Source organism: Rhagoletis pomonella, unplaced genomic scaffold (assembly GCF_013731165.1).
Source record: "Rhagoletis pomonella isolate Grant_MI unplaced genomic scaffold, Rhpom_1.0 Rhpom_scaffold_00013, whole genome shotgun sequence".
Classification (NCBI taxonomy): Eukaryota; Metazoa; Arthropoda; class Insecta; order Diptera; family Tephritidae; genus Rhagoletis; species Rhagoletis pomonella.
The window spans coordinates 21,842,244-21,862,350 of record NW_023458567.1 but is presented as its reverse complement, the minus strand read 5'-3'; the positions used below and the strand labels follow the sequence as shown (position 1 = coordinate 21,862,350).

At 36.5% G+C, this 20,107-nt stretch overlaps 2 protein-coding genes and 1 long non-coding RNA gene across 4 annotated transcripts; 2 read left to right on the top strand and 1 right to left on the bottom strand.

Moving 5' to 3' along the window:
• Positions 1 to 966: 966 nt before the first annotated feature.
• Positions 967 to 17,574, bottom strand: LOC118748978. The gene is made up of 2 exons (XR_004994124.1): positions 17,418 to 17,574; positions 967 to 1,188 (listed from the first exon to the last, which is right to left on the bottom strand). It is a non-coding gene; the product is annotated as an uncharacterized LOC118748978 (long non-coding RNA).
• On the top strand, positions 2,116 to 4,987 carry LOC118748975 (protein regulator of cytokinesis 1-like). 2 transcript variants are annotated; one of them, XM_036483750.1, is made up of 2 exons: positions 2,116 to 2,296; positions 2,346 to 4,987. In XM_036483750.1, the coding sequence occupies exon 2, from the start codon at positions 2,377 to 2,379 to the stop codon at positions 4,447 to 4,449; it is 2,073 nt and encodes a 690-aa protein (XP_036339643.1). In that variant the 5' UTR covers positions 2,116 to 2,296; positions 2,346 to 2,376; the 3' UTR covers positions 4,450 to 4,987. The 2 variants fall into 2 exon arrangements, with proteins under 2 accessions (XP_036339643.1, XP_036339642.1); XM_036483749.1 differs by having other exon boundaries at positions 2,117 to 2,296; positions 2,352 to 4,987.
• LOC118748977 (protein regulator of cytokinesis 1-like) lies at positions 14,880 to 17,172 on the top strand (the record flags this gene model as incomplete). The annotated part of the gene is given in 2 exon segments (XM_036483751.1): positions 14,880 to 15,197; positions 15,258 to 17,172. A coding segment is annotated over 1 exon segment (1,890 nt), but the record flags the coding sequence as incomplete, so codon positions are not given.
• Positions 17,575 to 20,107: the final 2,533 nt, after the last annotated feature.

Here is a 20,107-nt window from a genome sequence, read left to right as displayed (position 1 = left end):
TGATGAGAGTGGCCATGGACAAGCTGAGGACCTCCGTTAGGTACGCTACACCCGCAGCACCCAAATTTTTCAGCATCAGCATGCATATTCCGTCGGGACCCATGGCTTTGGAGGCTTTCGCCTTCCCGATGGCCACCTGAACTTCACCGCAAGTGAAAGGGGGTACAGGTTGTTGGCAGTTTGTGCAGCCTTCTGGACACTCGACGTTTGGCTTTGTCCACCGGAGGATGCAATATGAACTGCAGGCTAAAATAGCTCGCGCAGCGCTCCGGGTCCGACGAAGCATGGTCGCCGAAAGAAATTTCGACTCTGTCGTCGTGCTTCGTCGGATTGGACAGTGACATCACGGTTGACCAAAGCTTACTCACACCAGAGGTGAAGTTGTAGGTCTTCAGATGCTCCTGCCGGTACGAAGCGAGCTGCAGCAGCGGTGACAGCCCTGTGGCACTTACGTTCAACAAGGTGGACGTCGGTTGGTGTGGGGAGAGCAGCGAAGGTGTTTTCAGTGAATTCCGCCCGTGAATACAAATTTTGAATAAACTCCGGGCACAGCAATTTAATAAAACTCAAATTTTCGTCCTATTATTTAATATTTGTAATTGTCGATATGTGTTTCGACCTCAATCTGAGTTCATACACAGGAACTCTTCATTGTGCCCTGGGGTAATCAACAGCTCCTGAGGATGACCTCAGAGTGATGTCGATATATCGACAATCTAAAATATGTATAGAACAAATATTTGAGTTTTATTAAATTGCTGGGCCCCGAGCTTGTTAAACATTTTTCATAATTTAGAATTCAAAGGCCAATCATTTAAAACAAATCTAAGAAAATAATAATAAATAATTCAACACAAAAGAAAGTTACATTAAAATCCTTAAAATTGGAATTGAAAATAAAATGCTGGGAATAAAATTCCTCTTAAAATACCATTAATACCGTGAATTAAGTATAACATCAAGTAGTAATTTGAACATAAATGGTGATTTCTTAAAACAAAAGAACTAGAATTAAGTCAGTCATTCAATTGAAAGTAGAATATTGGATTAAATCGAATACTGAGTAATCCAAATTACGTAGTTTTGTTTAGTGATGGGTTTTTTTAAGATAACGTTTTTTATGGATCCTGAATGCAGCGCGAAATTGTACTTCAGAATTTTCTGTACTAGGTAAACGAGAAATAGCCTCTGAAAATAAAACAGAAATGTTTGTTAAATAGATTTTTCGATAACTTTTTTTCTATTCATATGAACCAATTAGAACAGATCTGACCGGTTGAGAAGCAGCCATTTGTAATAGCAATTGAGAAAAAAGTATGTGACGTTCGTAATTTTGAAGTTTGCTATTTTTGTTTTGCTTCTTTCTTTATGTCTATTTTGTCGGTGATTTATTTCAGTGATTTTTAAGTTATTTTTTGTGCAAATGTAATTGAAATGAAATGAATGAAGTGTGCGGTGATTGGATGCAAAAAACACCTACAAAAATAATAAATTGGTTAGCACAAACATGTGCTACAAAATTGCTTGCATTTTTTCTTTATGCTTCGTCTTCATATTCTTTGTTTACTTTTCACAGAAAATAACATGGCGCCGAAATTACAAACGTCAGCCAGAAAATTACTTTTTTCTTTTGCTTCATCTTGTCAGATCTTGTGTAGTTGGATCATGGTTGCCTACTGTCTATACTGTGCTAGGAATGTCAGTGGCAAAAATACATCGATGTTTTTCTTTGATTCGATGCATCGAAATGTACATCGATATTTTTCGATGCATCGAAGGGCATAGATCGATGCATCGATTTGCATAGCATTTTCACATGTTTCACAACAAAATATGTCATTAGCAAAATTGTAGAACATTTTAAATAAATTACTGCAACTGAGCTAATTATGGTTCTAACGGAACATTTTGCAGCCATTTAAATTTCTTGGCCAAAGTCACTTCTTTTTTTTTAACAATTGAAAAACTGGAATGACGTTCAATGTACCGTAGATGTCAGTTTTCAAAAAACATCGATACATCGATGCATCGATACATCGACTATTTATACATCGAAAGGAAAATTTTCGATGCATCGAAGCAAAACATCGATATTTTCGATGCATCGATGTTTTTCCGACATCTCTATACTGTGCATCAGTGTCACTTTAAAGAACTACATCTTACAGGACTAACCCATGAACCAAAAATACAGTCCAAAAATATAGTCGTTGGTTCATGGGACTAACCTGTCATTTTATTGGCAAGAAAGCTCGTGAAAACAGGGGCACCCTTTGGATATAATTTCATCGCCTGGGTATGTTGATATGTTAAATGGGAATGCATTTATATTAAGAACTGCAAAGTTTCAGGGCTAACGGGAAGAAAGCATATAAAATGGCTGACTTCGAAAATGAGAATTCCGAGCTGCAGAGGATAACAGCTGAAAATGTGGATGAGCTCGCCTCCATATGGACGGAAATGTTCGACGAAGAAATATGCTTGTATAACTTTAAGAAACTCAAGGAGCATGTTAAAACATTTTTCGCGGAATTGAAAGAAGAATCTATTCAAAGAAAACAGTTAATAGAGAATGAATTAGAAGAACTACGCAATGAAGCAGACACGTTGTGTCGTTTACTGAAACCAAAAGTACAGTTGCCAAGAATGGAAGACAGAAATGTGCCTTTGTTGACTCTACAGTCGGATATGGATAAAAGTTTATCTGAATTGCGAGAACAATTGAGACGGCGCCGTGAAGAAATATGCGAACTGCTACTTGAACAGGAGGGTTTGTGTGAGGAGTTAGGTGAAGCACCGCGGCCTCTATTAGCAGATCCATTGCCTTCAGAAGAAGAAATAATGGAATTTCGCAGTCATTTAGATCAACTGAAGGTGGAACGTATGGAACGTTTGAACGAGATGTCACTGTTGCGTAGGGAAATAAAAAATTATTTAAACACTTTAGAGGCACAAGTTAACACAGATGCAGATGATAGACTTCTAAATCATAGACAAATTAAATTGAATGATGAAACTTTCACAGCGCTCAGACGAATGGCGGAGTTGTACGGCTCTCGTGTGCATGCATTGTCGGAGCGTATCGTTGGTATGCGCAAGAAATTAGAATCTCTTTGGGGCCGTTTAAAAACATCACCGAATACCCGAAATAAATTTAAAGGATGCGTGGAATTCAATCAACGCACATACAGTGTACTTAAAGAAGAACTAAACCGTTGTGAATCATTACAAAGCCAAAATATAAAAGAATGCCTTCAACAAATACGTACTGAGATTGTAGACTTGTGGGATAAAACTCTAAAATCCGAAACAGAACGAAATCGTTTTTCCAACTTTCACAGCAATTGTTACACAGAAGACCTATTGGTATTGCATGAAATCGAGTTAGAAGATCTAAAACGGTTCTATGAAAATAATCGTCAAATATTTGAATTGTTTGATAATCGAAAACTATTATGGGACCGAATGGAAGCCTTGGAGGCCAAGGCCTGCGATCCTGGACGCTACAACAATAGAGGAGGACAATTGTTGAAAGAGGAGAGAGAACGAAAAACTATTGCAACCAAATTACCGAAAATCGAGGAACAAATTAAAGAATTAGTAATGGCATATGAAGAACAGGAGCATCAAGAATTTCATGTGCATGGCGAAAATATTTTGGTGTTAATGGGGAAACAGTGGGAGAAAAAGCGGCAAGAAAAAGGCAAAATGAGTAGTGCACGTAAAAATGCTCAAACCCCTCATTCTGTAACTAATCGCACACCCATTTCAGGAAAGAACGGTTCGTTGATTTCTATGCGTAAAGCGCTGTCCCATATCAATTTGTCAACTGTTCCAAGATCTGCATCTGCGAGTTCTGCAAAAAAACGTAAACTAAACCAAAATAAAAATAATACACCATTGGCTAAAAGAAGCTTGATATTCCCAGTTAATAGTCCCAGCATTTCCACGAAACCAATGACTAATGTATGTAATACCGCTTCTGCCGTAGGATCGAAGTTACCGATGAAATCTTCCTTCAAACCTCCACTAAAGAAAACTCGCGTCATTGCAACCATGATTTGTCGTAGATCTGGACGTCAAAGTTCAGGTATAAAAAACCGTTTTTCTTTGGACAAGAGGGCTAAAAAGAAAGCAATCGTCGCACCAAAAATTCTCATCAATGATGAATCGGATTGGAGCACAGATGAGAGTACTGATGAAGCCTATGAATCTTTTCAAAAAAGCATTGCTCCTGATTCACGTTCTTCCATAGTCCATACAACAGTTGCGCATAAAACCTCTACATCCAATTTTTCGACTCGCTCTAAACGCAATCCAAACGAAAATCGAGTTATAGATCTACCTGATCCCCGCTCCGGCTTTAACCATCTACCTACTCTGTCTAAAATGTCGCCTGGCAGCAGCAGCCGAAAGCTTAAAACAAAGAATTTACCTATAATAATCTGAGAATAATAGGAGATCTTGACTTCTCCCAAGAGGCGTTATGACGTAACTTAAATCCATAAAAAAAAAAATATATAATACCGGCACACAAAAAAAATAGTGTGATGTGCATTTGACCAGACCTACCTATGGTTATGTATTTCGACCCCGCAGAATCCGAATTTGAAGTCAGTTTGGCCAATATACCTCCTAGATTACGAGAAAACTCAAAAAAAAAACCTTAAAAAATCTGCAATAAAAAACGGGTTTTTGCAGTTTTCTCGAAATCTAGGAGGTATATTGGACAAACTGACTTCAAATTCGGATTCTGCGGGTCGAAATACATAATCAACCGGACAGGTCAAATGCACATCACACTAATTTTTTTGTGTGCCGGAGTAATCCGAGTTATCTCGTTAATTTTAGTTTTTTTACAGTTCCTGTGTAGTTTTAGTTTTTGTTAACATGTGTGTATATTTTTCATTGATGGTTTTCATATCTATTTTTGCCGACAATATTGTATTTTATATGTATGTATATTAATATAAGACGTATAATTTTATTTCCGTTCTTTTTTTTATACCAGTATCAATTCGGAAGTATCGAGCCAAGACGAATTTATACAAGGTGGTGTTCACGGTTGCCATTTTGGTCCATTTCTTTTCGTTTGGTCCATGATAAAAAAAAACAAAATATCAAAATATTGTTACGAATTGTTCTAGTACTTGCAAGTTTTCCTTTCTATAACCCAAAATATTTGCGAAAGAGGACGAATTCGCGAGCGTAACAACACGAGAGAGCTGCAAATTCTTGAAACCAAAAATTTTACTAGCTGGAATTTGCAGGAGTTGTTGTTGTTGTAGCGGCTACAACAACCCCGCCCAGATCGGTTTTTATCTCAGTCGTTGTCGTAGAGTTCCACTAACGGCAGCCTCTATGGGGTCGGTCCACAGGGACGACGCCGTTAGGGTTGTGGGGTTTTCCGGACATGCGAAGAGATGTTTTGAGTCGTGAGGGGTCTCTCCGCATGACGGACATTCGTTCGGCACATCCGCATTTAGCCTAGTCAAGTAGGAGTTTAGCCTGCTGCTGTAGCCAGAGCGAAGTTGGGCTATTGTTGTTCTGGTCTCCCGAGGCAGATGGAGCTCCGTCGCGTCGATGTCCGGTGTTTGTGTGCCTAGAACGGCATTCACAGGTCTAGAGTCTACATAACTTGAGACTGCGTCACTGTGAATGCCGTTCAGGGCCTATCTGTAAGCTGACGGGTCCAGAGGCTGCTTAATGAACCTCTGGACTTCGTCCGCCAGTTCATATAGATGCCTCCTGACGTGCCTTAGCGAGGGCTCTGCAAGCAGCTGTCTGTTTGTGTGGCCACATCTGTGGCTCCCAACCAGGAACTGCTTGCAGAGCATCGTGTTGTGCTCCCTAATTGGGAGCATTTTCGCCTCATCGTGGAGATGGTGTTCTGGTGACATCAGGAGGCATCCGGTCGCTGTCCTAAGTGCTGTGTTTTGTACTGTCTGTAACTTCATCCACTGCGTCCTTCTAGTCCCCGGCGACCACACTGGTGCTGCGTAGTTTAAAACCGGCCGGCCTATTGCCTTGTATGTTGCCAGCAACATTTCTTTGTCTTTGCCCCAAGTTCTGCCGGCTAGCGACTTGAGGACCTTGTTGCGGCTCTGTACTTTATTGACAATAGCGGTTGCGTGCGCAGAGGGGGAGCAGGCTGTCGAATGTTGCTCCGAGTATTTTGGGATTATTCACCGTCGGAATTGATGTGTCATCGACGTGAATTCCCAGCGGTAGCCTGACCTCCTTCGTCCAGGTTGTGAACAGGGTCGCAGAGGATTTCGTAGGGGAGAGGCCTAGACACTTTGCAGTGAATAAGCGAGAAAGTTCGGAGAGATACCCGTTTACTTTCGAACACAGGTCATCAATTCCATTCCCAGTCGCCATGATCGAGCAATCGTCGGCGTAAGAGACAATCGAGGCTCCCTCTGGTGGTTGAGGGAGCTTTGAAATGTAAAAGTTAAACAGTAGCGGGGAAAGGACACCACCCTGTGGAACCCCCTGTTTTATTTTTCTAAGTTTGCTCGATTTGTCTCTAAACATTACCGACGAGTGTCGACCACTCAGATAATTTGCCGACCACCGTTTGAGCCTCTGTGGGAGAGAGGAAGCCTCTATATCTTCTACACCTTTTCAAGTTTATAATGAGAAAGTACAACTTCATAATGAGAAATGTAAATTTATATTGAGAATATATAAGTTGATAATGAGAAATATAAAATCATAATGAGAAAATAAAAATTGATAATGGGAAATATAAATTCATATAGAGAATATATAAATTGATAATGAGGAATGTAAGTTCATAATGAGAATATATAGATTGTTAATGAGAAAACGTAAATTCCTAATGAGAAAATGTAAATTGTTAATGATAAGGTGACCAGAATTTTTTCATATTCCAGGAGGACAAATTCTCCACATTGAAAACACAAAAAAAAAATATACAGTATATTTTGCTTAGCTGCCCATCCTTCTTTGCACGAAAAACTTGTGCGCTTAACCGAAAAAAGCACTTAAGCGAATTTTCTTTACTACTTCAATGAGGAAGGTATCCGAATCCCTATGAAACCAAATAATGGAGGAGCACTTACCACGTAGAAATTACTGCAAGAGAAATTTTTTCCGAATGGTATCTAATTATCTATATAACTACATAAAATAATTGCCGTTTCCGTTGTTCTGCGAGATGAGCAAAATAAATAATAGCTTGTAAAATTAGGGTAAGTGTAGAGCCAGTGCAGGTAAACGTAATACTTTCTTTGATAATTGATAATAGTTGCAAATTTTTAAGGCAGGTATCGCTAATGTGCAGGTATGTTGAATGCATCTATCGGAGCAGTTTCCTTATAAATGTTAAAAATAATGCCGCTGATGCGCATTTTAAATATGCACTTAAGCACAAAGGCAGCAAAGCAAAATATACTGTATTTATTTTAACACATAAATAACGAATAAATTAACAATCCAAAGTTTCTCTAAACACAATTCAAACAATTTAATAGTACACTGTGTTGCATAATTATAAGACCGCCACATATTAACAAGTTTGGACTATTTCTTTTTAAATTATTTAATTGTCATTGTATTATTAGCAAAAGAAACTGCTTGTTCTTCGTATTTCGTCAAAGTTTGACTATAATTTTGTATTAACGCTATATATCGTTCAGTAATATCATTAACATATTTAATACTTTTAATCGTCTCTAAGACAATCAACTTCAGGGCCATTTTTTAGAGAATTTAATGCCCTAATGTAGGGCTGCCAGGTATCTCTGTTGCCAAACCGGGACACTTAAGAGGGGGGCATGCCTCTCGCTCCCTTCCATTTCGTTTTGACAAAATTTACGTACGAAAGGATGTAAAATTTTATTTTGACACAATAACATAAAAACTTGAGATCATGAGATCATTACAACGTACACCAGCAAAACAAAACAATTTATCACAACTAAAGTACAGAGAATTTTCCACAATGCATGTGCCTTTTTTGTTCCTTATAAAAATACAGTTTATACTAAATACATCAGAGAACATAAAAATAAAATTTCTAAACTTTGTGCAAAACTCGGGGGAAAATGCAATAATTTTGCATACAAGTTCGCAACTTTCTATTCAGACTTTTATAAAAATTTTGAAAATGAAGTTTTGCAGCCCATGAAAATTTAGTTGATTATTGATATTGTTTTTACTGAGAGTTTCTTCCATACAAACTATGGGTGCGTTCCAACACGTCAAAATACAAAGCATCAGTCTCTTTTATTTCTAAACCACACTAGAAGAAAATGCCTAACTTGCGCAACCTAGCAGAAAACTAGCATCTAATGGGCTGTTTTTGCTTAAACGTAGAATCACATTTAGCACATTTAGCTCTAAATGCTACACTAAATGTACATTTATCCATACAAAATTCGTCAACTAAATGCAACTCCATTTCTGCATTAAGGGTCTAAATGCTAAAAGCAACCCTGTGATCAAGGCGAATTTATACAAGGTGGTGTTACTGGCGATAAAGAAACTTTTCGATACTTAGGGCCGGTTGCTCAAAGCCTGGTTGGCACTAATCCCCGATTAAACATCGTTATCGACGTTACCGACACCGTGTTATATATATGGAGTCGAAAACGTCGATAACGATGTTAACTGGTGATTAGTGTCAACCAGGCTTTGAGCAACCGGCCCTAAGTTTTATTAAAACAAAATGTCAATGTCAGCTTCATATAGAAACAAAGTCTTCGTTAGTTATAAGAAGAGATTTTCTTAAATATAATACCTTTACGGCACTCACATATTGACAAGGTTTTACTATTTATTTTATTATTCTTTAATTTTAATTATCTGTTTATAAACTATAATGTATTCTTTAAGAAAAACTGTATAAACCCAAGATTAAATCTTTGCGAAACATCCAAAAACCAACATACTGTCGTAAAAATTTCGAGCTTTATTAATATTCTTCAGTTTTTAGCCCATTCCATTTTAGTATAATAAAGTGCAAGTTTAAAGTAGCTGGGACTTACCGTTGAACTTGGCAATTTGGTTTTGTCGACGATGTCCATACGAAGTGTGTTCGACGATTTTTTTATATGGAGGAAATTAGCAACACCTTCATCAAAGAAGTCTTAAAAAACTTAGTTATATTAAAATTCAATGGGCTAAAAAACCACACACTCAAAATAAATCTAGGAAATCGAATTAAATAGATCGAAATTTTTACGAAAGTGTGTTGGTTTTTTTAATGTTGCACAAAGTTTGAACCTTGGATTTGTACGGCTTTTCTTAAAATATAAAGCGTATTTTTACAAAAAATAATTAAAATTGAATGATATTAAGATAAATGGTCAAATCTTCTCGTAAAGTTTTGATAAGCACTTGAAATTCTATTAAAATGTCAAATTTTAGTACTGAATCCAAAGAAAATGTTTCTTTTATCCATTAATAATAACTTAAATATGCTTTTTGTTAAGATGTATACCTGAAAACGTGTGCATACATATTTGCGTTAAATGCAATACATGTGCACGTGGAATCAATTTGTAAAAGTGTAAAATACGTAAACGTATGTACATAAACAATAAAACTTTCTCATGAATACCATAACATCATTGGTCTTAAAGGGAATGTACTAAGAAAATATATGAGCGAATCAAAAAGTGTATACAATTTATAGCCGAAAAGTACATTTTTTGTATAGATTTCGTACTGAAGGAACAATTTCATATCCCAACACTGATACAGAATGTAAACAAACACAGGGTTGCAAGAAAAATAAGTTGAACGAGCTCAAAGTTGGCTGGCGACCAACTTTGTAGAAAGCGATTAGTTGAAAGACCGTTCGGACGAGGCGATTTTTGCTTTCAACTAAAAGTTGCCTGAAAAATCGCCACGTGCGAATGCCCTATTAGATTACAACAACGACAACCATATGTATTTTGTATGGAAGGTGTTATGTCAAATCTCAATTCGCTTCAAAGTTTACATGTATTTTGTTTTTGCTTTTGATGGGTGTTTTTGCTTTTGATGGGTGTGCTGTCTAATCAGTAAAAGCAAAAACAAAATACATGTAAGACGAAAAAATCAGCTGATTTTACAACACCACCTTGTATAAATTCGCCTTGCCTGTGATTTTTAAAAATTTCCACGATTCGAACATGGTTTAGGGCCGTTTGCACCATGTCTAGTTAACGCTAACTGGAGGTACATCCTTCAGTTAAGCACGTTAACTGCTTTATCGATCACATGTTATATGATGGGTGTCGATAACGTCGATAAAGATGTTTAACTGGGAGTTAGAATTAACTAGACATGGTGCAAACGGCCCTTAATGAGAAAAAGTGGCAACATTGCTTTTTCGCGTATACAGTTCCTAGCTGCGTTTCAGTTGCGCAAATTCAACATCGATGTGATACTGATAGAAATCCGGCTCAATTAGTGATCAACTCGTGTGTTTTTTTCCTACACCCCTATTGCGAATGTCGACTGGCAGTAGATAAACGACTATTAAGCGATTATCGATTAGCGATGCTATTGCGAGTGTCGCTTAGTCGCTCAATTAGCGACTGTGAATACTTTTTAATCGCTCATTCTTCTATTGCTGTTTTTTAGTCGTTGGAGTTTGCGTTTATAAAATTTACATAAGAAAGTGGTACTATAATGGATAAAAAGTAAGTCAATTGAACTGGAAGTTGTAAAAAATTGTGAAATATACATATGCATGTATGTGTCTGAATTACAGATCAAAAATTATAACCAACAAAAGGCAACTTGCGCGGTTGTTCGTACTGATGCAGGAGAGTGAAGACATATGCAAAGGAATTTCCGGAAAGAGTAGGGTAGGAAGCTCCGCTTCTATTGGAAAAGATACATATACAATATTTCTTGTGCATATAACTCCGGCTACGCCATCCACAGTGTTTTTGCGCAGAACCAACATCAAAAGTTTATACAAAAAAACTGCATAATTTATTAATTGACTAGTGCTCGGAAATTTGAAATCTTTATTTTAAATTAAAGTTTAATTCTTTCAATACACTTGTTATGTTGTTATGTTAAAATTTTTAAACTCGGGTCACGCGTTTGGACACAAAAACCCAACATCATTGTACAAAAAACTTAACCGTACCGTATTTCTTAAACTTCCATAAAGTTTATTAATGAGGAAAACAGCTTTTCCTGCAAATCATGTAAAGCCTAAAAACTGTGAAGCATCGGGAACGCAACTTCTATTCATAAAACTCACACGTGTACATACACCTTCAAAGTCCAAGGGATCCGACGAATCTCGCAATTCCCTCCTTGCTTTAGCTAACTCTACTAATCTGTTAGCTTCCGCATCATCTTCCTCATCACTAAACCATATTTCAACTGTGTCCATTTTTTAAATTGTATAATAAAAGCAATTATTTTAAAAATGATGTAAATAAAACACTCAAGAAACAAATGTAAACAAACAAACAGCTGTTTACAATTCTGTCAACCATTCACAATAGTACAAATTTTTATCGATCAAGTTACACAATAGCAAAATAAAAGATGATCGACTCGATCGACAAATTTCTATTCTACTGCCAGTCGACACTCGCAATAGGGGCCCTATTTAATTGAGGAAATGTCAATTGACAACACCGACAAATGAATATATACACAAACAAATTTTCGGTTATGGTTAAAACAATTAGACTTTTTGTATTGAACTTTTTGTTTAAAATTTCTTTATCCCTTTTCAGTAGGGGTTTTTGCACATTATCTTCTCTGTGCGAATTGATCGTGATAGATACGGATCTGAATAAGCGACAGGAACACGGCCGTTGGTAAAATGCATACGATTTCGAACTCGCGTAAATGTATATTTGCTAAATGCGATAGCATGAACGCTCTTCGAAAAAATATGTTCGAAAGTGCTAAATGTTGCATTTTAAATGCAGCTAAAACGCTGCATAACCGTGGTTGAGCACATTTGGCATTAAAATCTACTGAGGTCTAGAAATAAAAGAGACTGATGCTTTGTATTTTGACGTTTTTGAATTCACCCTATGTTCGACATTTTTTTGTATGTGGAAGACACTGTCAGCAAAAAATAAATAATTGCAAAAAATCAACGAAATTTTCTGATAACTTTAGACTTGCACTTTACTAATTGGCTCAAAAGCTACATTTTCAAAATTTTTCTAAAAGATCTGATTAGAAATTGTGATCAGATGAAAGAGTCTCCGAGCCAATAATTTTGTACGGCACGGTACTTATAAGTAATCTAGGTTTCACGAAAGAAAAAAATTAAAAACAAGGTAACATAAAAATATCAGTCATTTGTTTCGTTGCTGTGAATTTGTTTCAAAACTTCTGTCTTTTCCTTAATATAATTGTAAAACTCTGTACACGTCATTTTAACGTATTTAGGTTAGGGACGTTCCGATACCATGAAAGTATCGATACCTACTCAACTGGGTTTACCCAAATCGCTATTTCGATACTACTAATATGAGTAAGCCGAATGTATCGATACCTACTTATATCGATAATTTTTCATCCTTTTATATGCAACAAACTGAAATTAATTTTCAGGCGTTATCTGTGATGTACCTTATGCGACACCTGAGGGGAAGAGCGACCTATCTCGGCAGCCAATTCGAAAACGCCCTGTCTCAGAAAACTTTTCAGAAGCGCCCTTATTCGGAATTTTACGAAAAACATACATTTTTATAAAAAAATTGCCATAATTAGGTTTTTGTACTTTTTCTCAAAATATGTATACATTATATACATAAATATATATCGAATGAAAGGTCCTTCAATCACTTTTCCAACTGTGTCCATAGTTTTAAAATCGGTTCAGTAGTTTTCGAAATATAAGCTTTTAAAAATGTTGAAAATTTCACGTTAAGGCCCCTTAGCACCACCCCTGATAATTTGAAAAAAAAAATCACGTTAAGCCCCCTTAGTGCCACCCCTGATAATTTGCACAAAAAAAAAAATATGCCGTTAAAATCGGCTCATCGGCCCCAATTCTAATTATTGTTTAACGTTTACGTAATGTTTAACGTAAAGTAAAAATGATGAATTTATTAACGGCTTTCGCTCGATTTTTGGGATGAGAAAACGACGAACTAACGACGAACAAACGATTTATCACAGTAAACAAATGAAAATAATTTAATTCTTACATTTGGGCTGCTAAAGGCAGGAACCGTAAAATGTAAAAAAATTTATTATAAATGTTTGGCTTAGGAACAAACGTTAAAAATTGACGAACAATGAAGAACAAACGACGAACTATCGATTGCAATAATACTTAACCCAAAATAATCTGTTGTGGGTGCTAACTTCAGGAATAACGTAAAGTGAAAATTGAAAAATTAATTATAAGTTGTTGGCTATCGAACAAACGTTAAAACGTTAAACATTAAAGAACAATCGACGAACTATCGATTGCAATACAAAAGTCTTAATATTTTCACAAATAGGGTGCTAACGTCGGTTGGGTATGTGAACCAGAGATCATTTGCGGTGTATCGCATTTTCGAATACACCGCAACGACATTTATTTACTGCACCACTCAAACTCAATAATACTTAGTAACAAAATCAACCGCCACCGCAATCACCGCAAGCTCAAATAATGTCGTGTTTGAGTGTTTTGTGCTCGATCAAAGCGTCGTTACTGCATTTTGTGGCGCCGCATTTTCATGTCGGCTTCGGCTATGCAGTGGTATGAGCGGTCGTTTAAACAACGCAAACATCGCATTACTTGCGGATATGCTTGTTTGAATGCGGTGCACCACATTATACGAGTGTAAGTGAAATAAAAATGAATTGAATTAAAATAAAATAAATATTACATATTTTGTGTATTTAAATTTGACTAATTGTTCATATTTATTAATTTATTGTAACATGCATACATACAAACTCTGTAGTCAACTGTAGCTATAAAATGCTCTTATAATGCGGTGCATCGCATTCAGCCAAGCATATCCGGAAATAATGCAATGTTTGCGATGTTTAAACGACCGCTCATACCACCGCATAGCCGAAGTCGACATGAAAATGCGGTACCACAATATGCAGTAACGACGCCTTGGTCATACAAGTCATCGCAAACACGAACGCGACAAAAAATGCGATGCACACAAATATCGCATTGCTTGCGGTGGCGGTTATACTTACACCGCATTGTTTGCGAGTATACTTGATGTCTCGAAAAAGGCACCGCATGCTGATCACTGATGTGAACCCTGAGAATAAGGGCAGGTTTTTCAATGTCTGATTATCACTACTTGCCGGTTAAACATCATTATCGACGTTTTCGACATCATGCATATAACATGTGATCGATAAAGCAGTCCTTGTACTTAACCAGAGCTTCTACCTCCAATTAGGGCCGTTTGCACCATGTCTAGTTAACGCTAACTGGAGGTACATCCTTCAGTTAAGCACGTTAACTGCTTTATCGATCACATGTTATATGATGGGTGTCGATAACGTCGATAAAGATGTTTAACTGGGAGTTCGAATTAACTAGACATGGTGCAAACGGCCCTTAAGCAGTGTTTGCATTATTCAACTTTGCGTTCAACAATTGCGTTCAACTCAACGCAGGGTTGCACGAAAAAAAAGTTGAATGGCTAAATGTTGGCTGGCGACCAACTTTGTTGAAAGGCCATTCAACCAAAAGTTGAATGCAAAGTTGAACAATGCAAACACCTTTTTATGGCGAATATTTTGATATTTTTTCATATTTTGTTATTTTTAGCCATTCAATTTTTTTTCGTGCAACCCTGCGCTGAGTTGAACGCAAATGTTGAACGCAAAGTTGAACAATGCAAACACACTTTTAGAGTTCATCAGTCATTGAACAACCGGCCCTAATTGTCTGACATTCTAGTGTGAAACAGCCCAATGGCATGATTTTATCGTTATACAACCCTGCCTATATCGAAAACTATATCGATTAGTCTAGTGACATCATCATATTTCAAATCAAATTTACAACTGAAAACTCGTAAATACATATATGTGCTAAATTTCATCGCTTTATATAATTTCGTGGTAGATGCAAGTGTTTTGTAGACTCGATTCGACATAAACTTGTCAACACAATCTGTCTAACATAGTTTCAGGCTAAAGAAGAATCAAAGCTGGATAGCTTGACTATCAAGCCCTTGTCATTCCCTCAAATCCAAAAAATAATTATTATAATAAGTGTAGTATGTTCATAATTAAAATGTGTATGAATTCGATGTTAAAAACTACTTTTATCATTTCAGTGCTAACGGGAAAAGATCGCATAAAATGGCTGACTTCGAGGAGGAGAATTTGGTGCTGCAGAGGCTCACAGCCGAAAATGTGAAAGAGCTCGCCTCCATATGGACGGAAATGTTTGACGAAGAAATGTGCTTCTATAACTTCAAGAAACTCAAAGAGCATGTTAAGACATTTTTTACAGAATTAAAAGAAGAATCAATTCAAAGGAAAGAGCTAATACAGAATGAGGTGGAGGAACTACGAAATGAAGCGGATACGTTGTGTCGTTTATTGAAAACAAAAGTACAATTGCCAAGAATGGATGACAGAAATGTGCCTTTGTTGATTCTACAGTCGAATATGGATAAAAGCTTAACTGAATTACGTGAACAATTGCGACGGCGGCGTGAAGAAATTTGCGAACTACTACTTGAACAGGAGGGTTTGTGTGAGGAATTAGGTGAAGCACCGCGGCCTCTTTTAGCAGATCCATTGCCTTCAGAAGAAGAAATAATGGAATTTCGCAGTCATTTAGATCAACTGAAGGTGGAACGTATGGAACGTTTGAATGAGATGTCACTGTTGCGTAGGGAAATAAAAAATTATTTAAACACTTTAGAGGCACAAGTTAACACAGATGCAGATGATCGACTTCTAAATCATAGACAAATTAAATTGAATGATGAAACTTTCACAGCGCTCAGACGAATGGCGGAGTTGTACGGCTCTCGTGTGCATGCATTGTCGGAGCGTATCGTTGGTATGCGCAAGAAATTAGAATCTCTTTGGGGCCGTTTAAAAACATCACCGAATACACGAAATAAATTTAAAAGATACACAGAATTCAATCAACGCACATACAGTGTACTCAAGGAAGAATTACACCGTTGTGAATCATTACAAAGCCAGAATATCAAAGAATGCCTTCAACAAATACGTGCGGAGATTGTAGATTTATGGAATAAAACATTAAAATCTGAAACAGAACGAAATCGCTTTTCCAACTTTAACAGCAATTGTTACACAGAAGATCTATTGGTATTGCATGAAATCGAGCTAGAAGATCTAAAACGGTTCTATGAAAATAATCGTCAAATATTTGAATTGTTTGATAATCGAAAATTATTATGGGACCGAATGGAAGCCTTGGAGGCCAAGGCCTGCGATCCTGGACGCTACAACAATAGAGGTGGACAATTGTTGAAAGAGGAGAGAGAACGAAAAACTATTGCAACCAAGCTACCGAAAATTGAGCAACAAATTAAAGAATTAGTATTGGCATATGAAGAACAGGAGCATCAAGAATTTCGTGTACATGGCGAAAATATTCTGGAGTTGATGGGGAAAGAGTGGGAGAAAAAACGGCAAGAAAAGGAAAAAATTAGTAGTGCACGTAAAAATGCCCAAACCCCTCATTCTGTAACTACTCGCACACCCATTTCAGCAAAGAACGGTTCGTTGATTTCTATGCGTAAAACTCCGTCTCATACCAACTTGTCAACTGTTCCATCATCTGCATCTGCGAGTTCTGCGAAAAAACGTAAACTAAACCAAAATGAAAGGGATGCACCATTGGCTAAAAGAAGTTTGATATTCCCAGTTAATAGTCCCAACATTTTCCCGAAACCAATGATGAAATCATGTAATACCGCTTCGTCTGCCGTTGGATCGAAGTTACCGACCAAGTCTCCCTTCAAATCTCCACTAAAGAAAACTCGCGTCATTGCAACCACGATTCGTCGTAGATCTGGACGTCAAAGTTCAGGTAGCAAAAAGCGCACTTCTTTGGGCAAGAGTGCTAAAATGAAAACCTTTGTTGCACCGAAAGTTCTCAATAATGATAGGTCGAAATGTAATACAGATGAGGGTACGGATGACGCCTATGAATCTTTTCAAAAAAGCATTGATCCAGATTCACGTTCTTCAATACTACACTCGGCGATTGCGCATACAACTTCGACATCGAATGCGTCGACTCGCTCTAAGCGACATCACAACGAAAATCGAGTTATACATTTGCCTAATCCCCGCTCCGGAATACGCTATCAATATACTCCGCCCAAAATGTCACCTGCCAGCAACAGCCGAAAGCTAACCACAAAGAATCTACCTATAATGATTTAAGCTATCATAACAGATTTTTTACAGTTACAGTATAGTTTTTGTTTTGTCCGAATACTTACTTTTAGTTCATGACTTCAATATACATACATACATATGTTTTCGCTGACAATATTGTATTTCGCATTTTTATGGAAGACTTATATTCAACTAGATCGCCCTCACCCGCTTCGCTGGGTGTATGAAATTTTTACATGCTCCATTGAGTAAAATTTACTTCAAGAAAACTCAATTCAAAAACAGGATGTTTAATATTTGTTTAACTACATTCCATGATAAAAACATAGCAAGGTAGAACCGTTCTCTCAAGTTGTCGGCCATGATTTTTTTTGAAGTTTGCCAACATTTTAAAATCATATAGAAGTGAAAATAAAAAATTGAAATTGTTCGAAATTGTTGTTGCTTGAGATTGAAAATGAAAATGTGTGTGAGTTTGTGAGTAAATTTAAAAATTAAATTGTTTGGAAACGTCAAGAAATTTAAAAGTGACTCTCAGCGGTTCTACCTTACTATATTTTTATCATGCTACATTCCAAATATGTTCAAACTAAAACTTTCTTCAACTTTTCACTTGCCATACTTTTTCAATTAACTTAACCCCAGAACTCAATTTGAGATTTTAAACTAATGGAAACCCCTTAGATGTAGGTTTGAAATGAATAATAATAATAATAATTAATCGATTGGCGCTTACACATATGTTAGTGTTTGACCGAGCTTCTCCTCCGACTTGTGGCGTGCGCCTTGATGTTGTCACCTACAGTTTTACGCCGACTCCGAACGGCGATTGGAATTTTTTTATGAGAAGCTGTTCTTCATGGCAGAAATACACTCGGAGTTTGCCATTGCCTGCCGAGGGACGACCGCTGTTAAGAAAAAACCTTTTTCTATATTTTTTGGGATGTTGCTTTGACCAGGGCTTGAACCCAGGTGCTGATGTGCGAAAGCGCGCACTGCTTACCACAACACCACAGCGGCCCTTTCAAAATGATTTCGATTAATTCCCATATTGTAATAATTTATTTAAATTATTGAATAATTTCTCTCTTTCGTCTGAAACTCATATTGTGATCCATATTCAAAATCATTTCGATTAATACCAATCTATACTAATATATTTGTTGAAAGCCGTTTTTTTGTGTTCGCAAAGCTCGAGAACGGCCGAACCGATTTTTTTGAAATTTCGGACACCTGCTTCAAACGTCCCAAGGATTATTATAGGCTGAAATTTTTTCGATATTTGAAGGGCGCGTGGCACCGCCCATACAAACCTAATTTTTCATACCGAATATCTCTGGAAATGTTCACGGTTGAGTACAGGAACTTGGTGTGGAGATATATGCAATCGATCTTATACTCATGGAGAAAAATGGGCTATTTGAAAAGAGGGCGTGGCGCCGTACAAACGTATAAATTCACCGGCCAGTTGGCACTTGAGTTAAGTTATTACTAAAAATATTATGTATGATCCACATTGGCTAATATTAAAAATATGTATTGGTAACGGTAAAGGCAATGCTATTTACTGTAATAAATTCAAGTAAAAACAAATTGAATTAAATTGCTTCGGGAAACTTACTTTTAAGGTATCTCGTCTGTAATAAGTATCATGATAAAAAAATAGGAAGCTAGAACCGCTGAGAGGAATTTTTCGAATTCTTGACGTTTGCAAACAATTTAATTTTAAAATATTACACACAAACTCACACACACATTCTGATTTTCAATCTCAACCAACAAAAACTTTGAACAATTCCTTTTCTTTACTCTCAATTTTATATGATTTTTAAATGTTGGCAAACTTCAAAAAAAACATGGCCGACGAATTGAGAGAACGGTTTTACCTTACTATGTTTTTATCATGGTAAACATGATTCAATAATAGAAAGGTTTTGTAATAAAACAGTCTTCTCGCTCCCACACATAAAATCGGCTCCTTTACTTGTGCAGAATGTTGCTTACTCTATAGTTTCTAGTGATATTAGTAGTAAAACCAAAAATTCTTCATACTAAATATTCGTTGGCGTCACCTTCGTTTGCGTAATTTTCTAGAACAAGTGTAGAATAGCGACCGTTTAGCTATAAAATAACCAAAAATGCCGATTGATAGAACTTTTTACGCTGATTTCAACGATAGCAAATTTATTTGGCGCAGGTAAAAAAAAGAAGATATAAGAGGTTTATTTGTATTTTTTAATATCACTAAATTGTTGAAACCCAAAAGTAGATCATGATAAAATATGTAATATCGAATTAAAGATAATAACTTGTACTTTCTAAATAATATAAAATTCTTTACCATTACTTATGCAGTTTTTTCAAAAAAGGTTATTTCATGAAAAAATAATATTTGTTCGTTTTTTAGTGGTTTTGGTTTAAAAATACAAAAAGCTATAAAATATGTACATCAGCTGAAGAACAAATTAATTACCTTTATGGTGACGCATTAGTTTTTTAATCTGTCAAAAAGTTCATAAGATATTAATATTTAAAATATCTAAAAACTGAACTTTAACCTTATAGAACCTCTTCATTTTTTACTTGCGCCAAATCATTTTGGCATGGTTGAAATGAGCATAAAAAGTTCTATTGATCTGCATTTTTCGTTTTTGCATAGCTGAACGGTCGGTATTCTAGATTTGTTCCCGGATCGATATCGATAGAATTAGAGATTATATTGAACTCATTAGCAGCTCGGCAGAGGGGCGCATTCCGAGCGTAATTCGTTTTACAATTAGTACAATAAAACGTA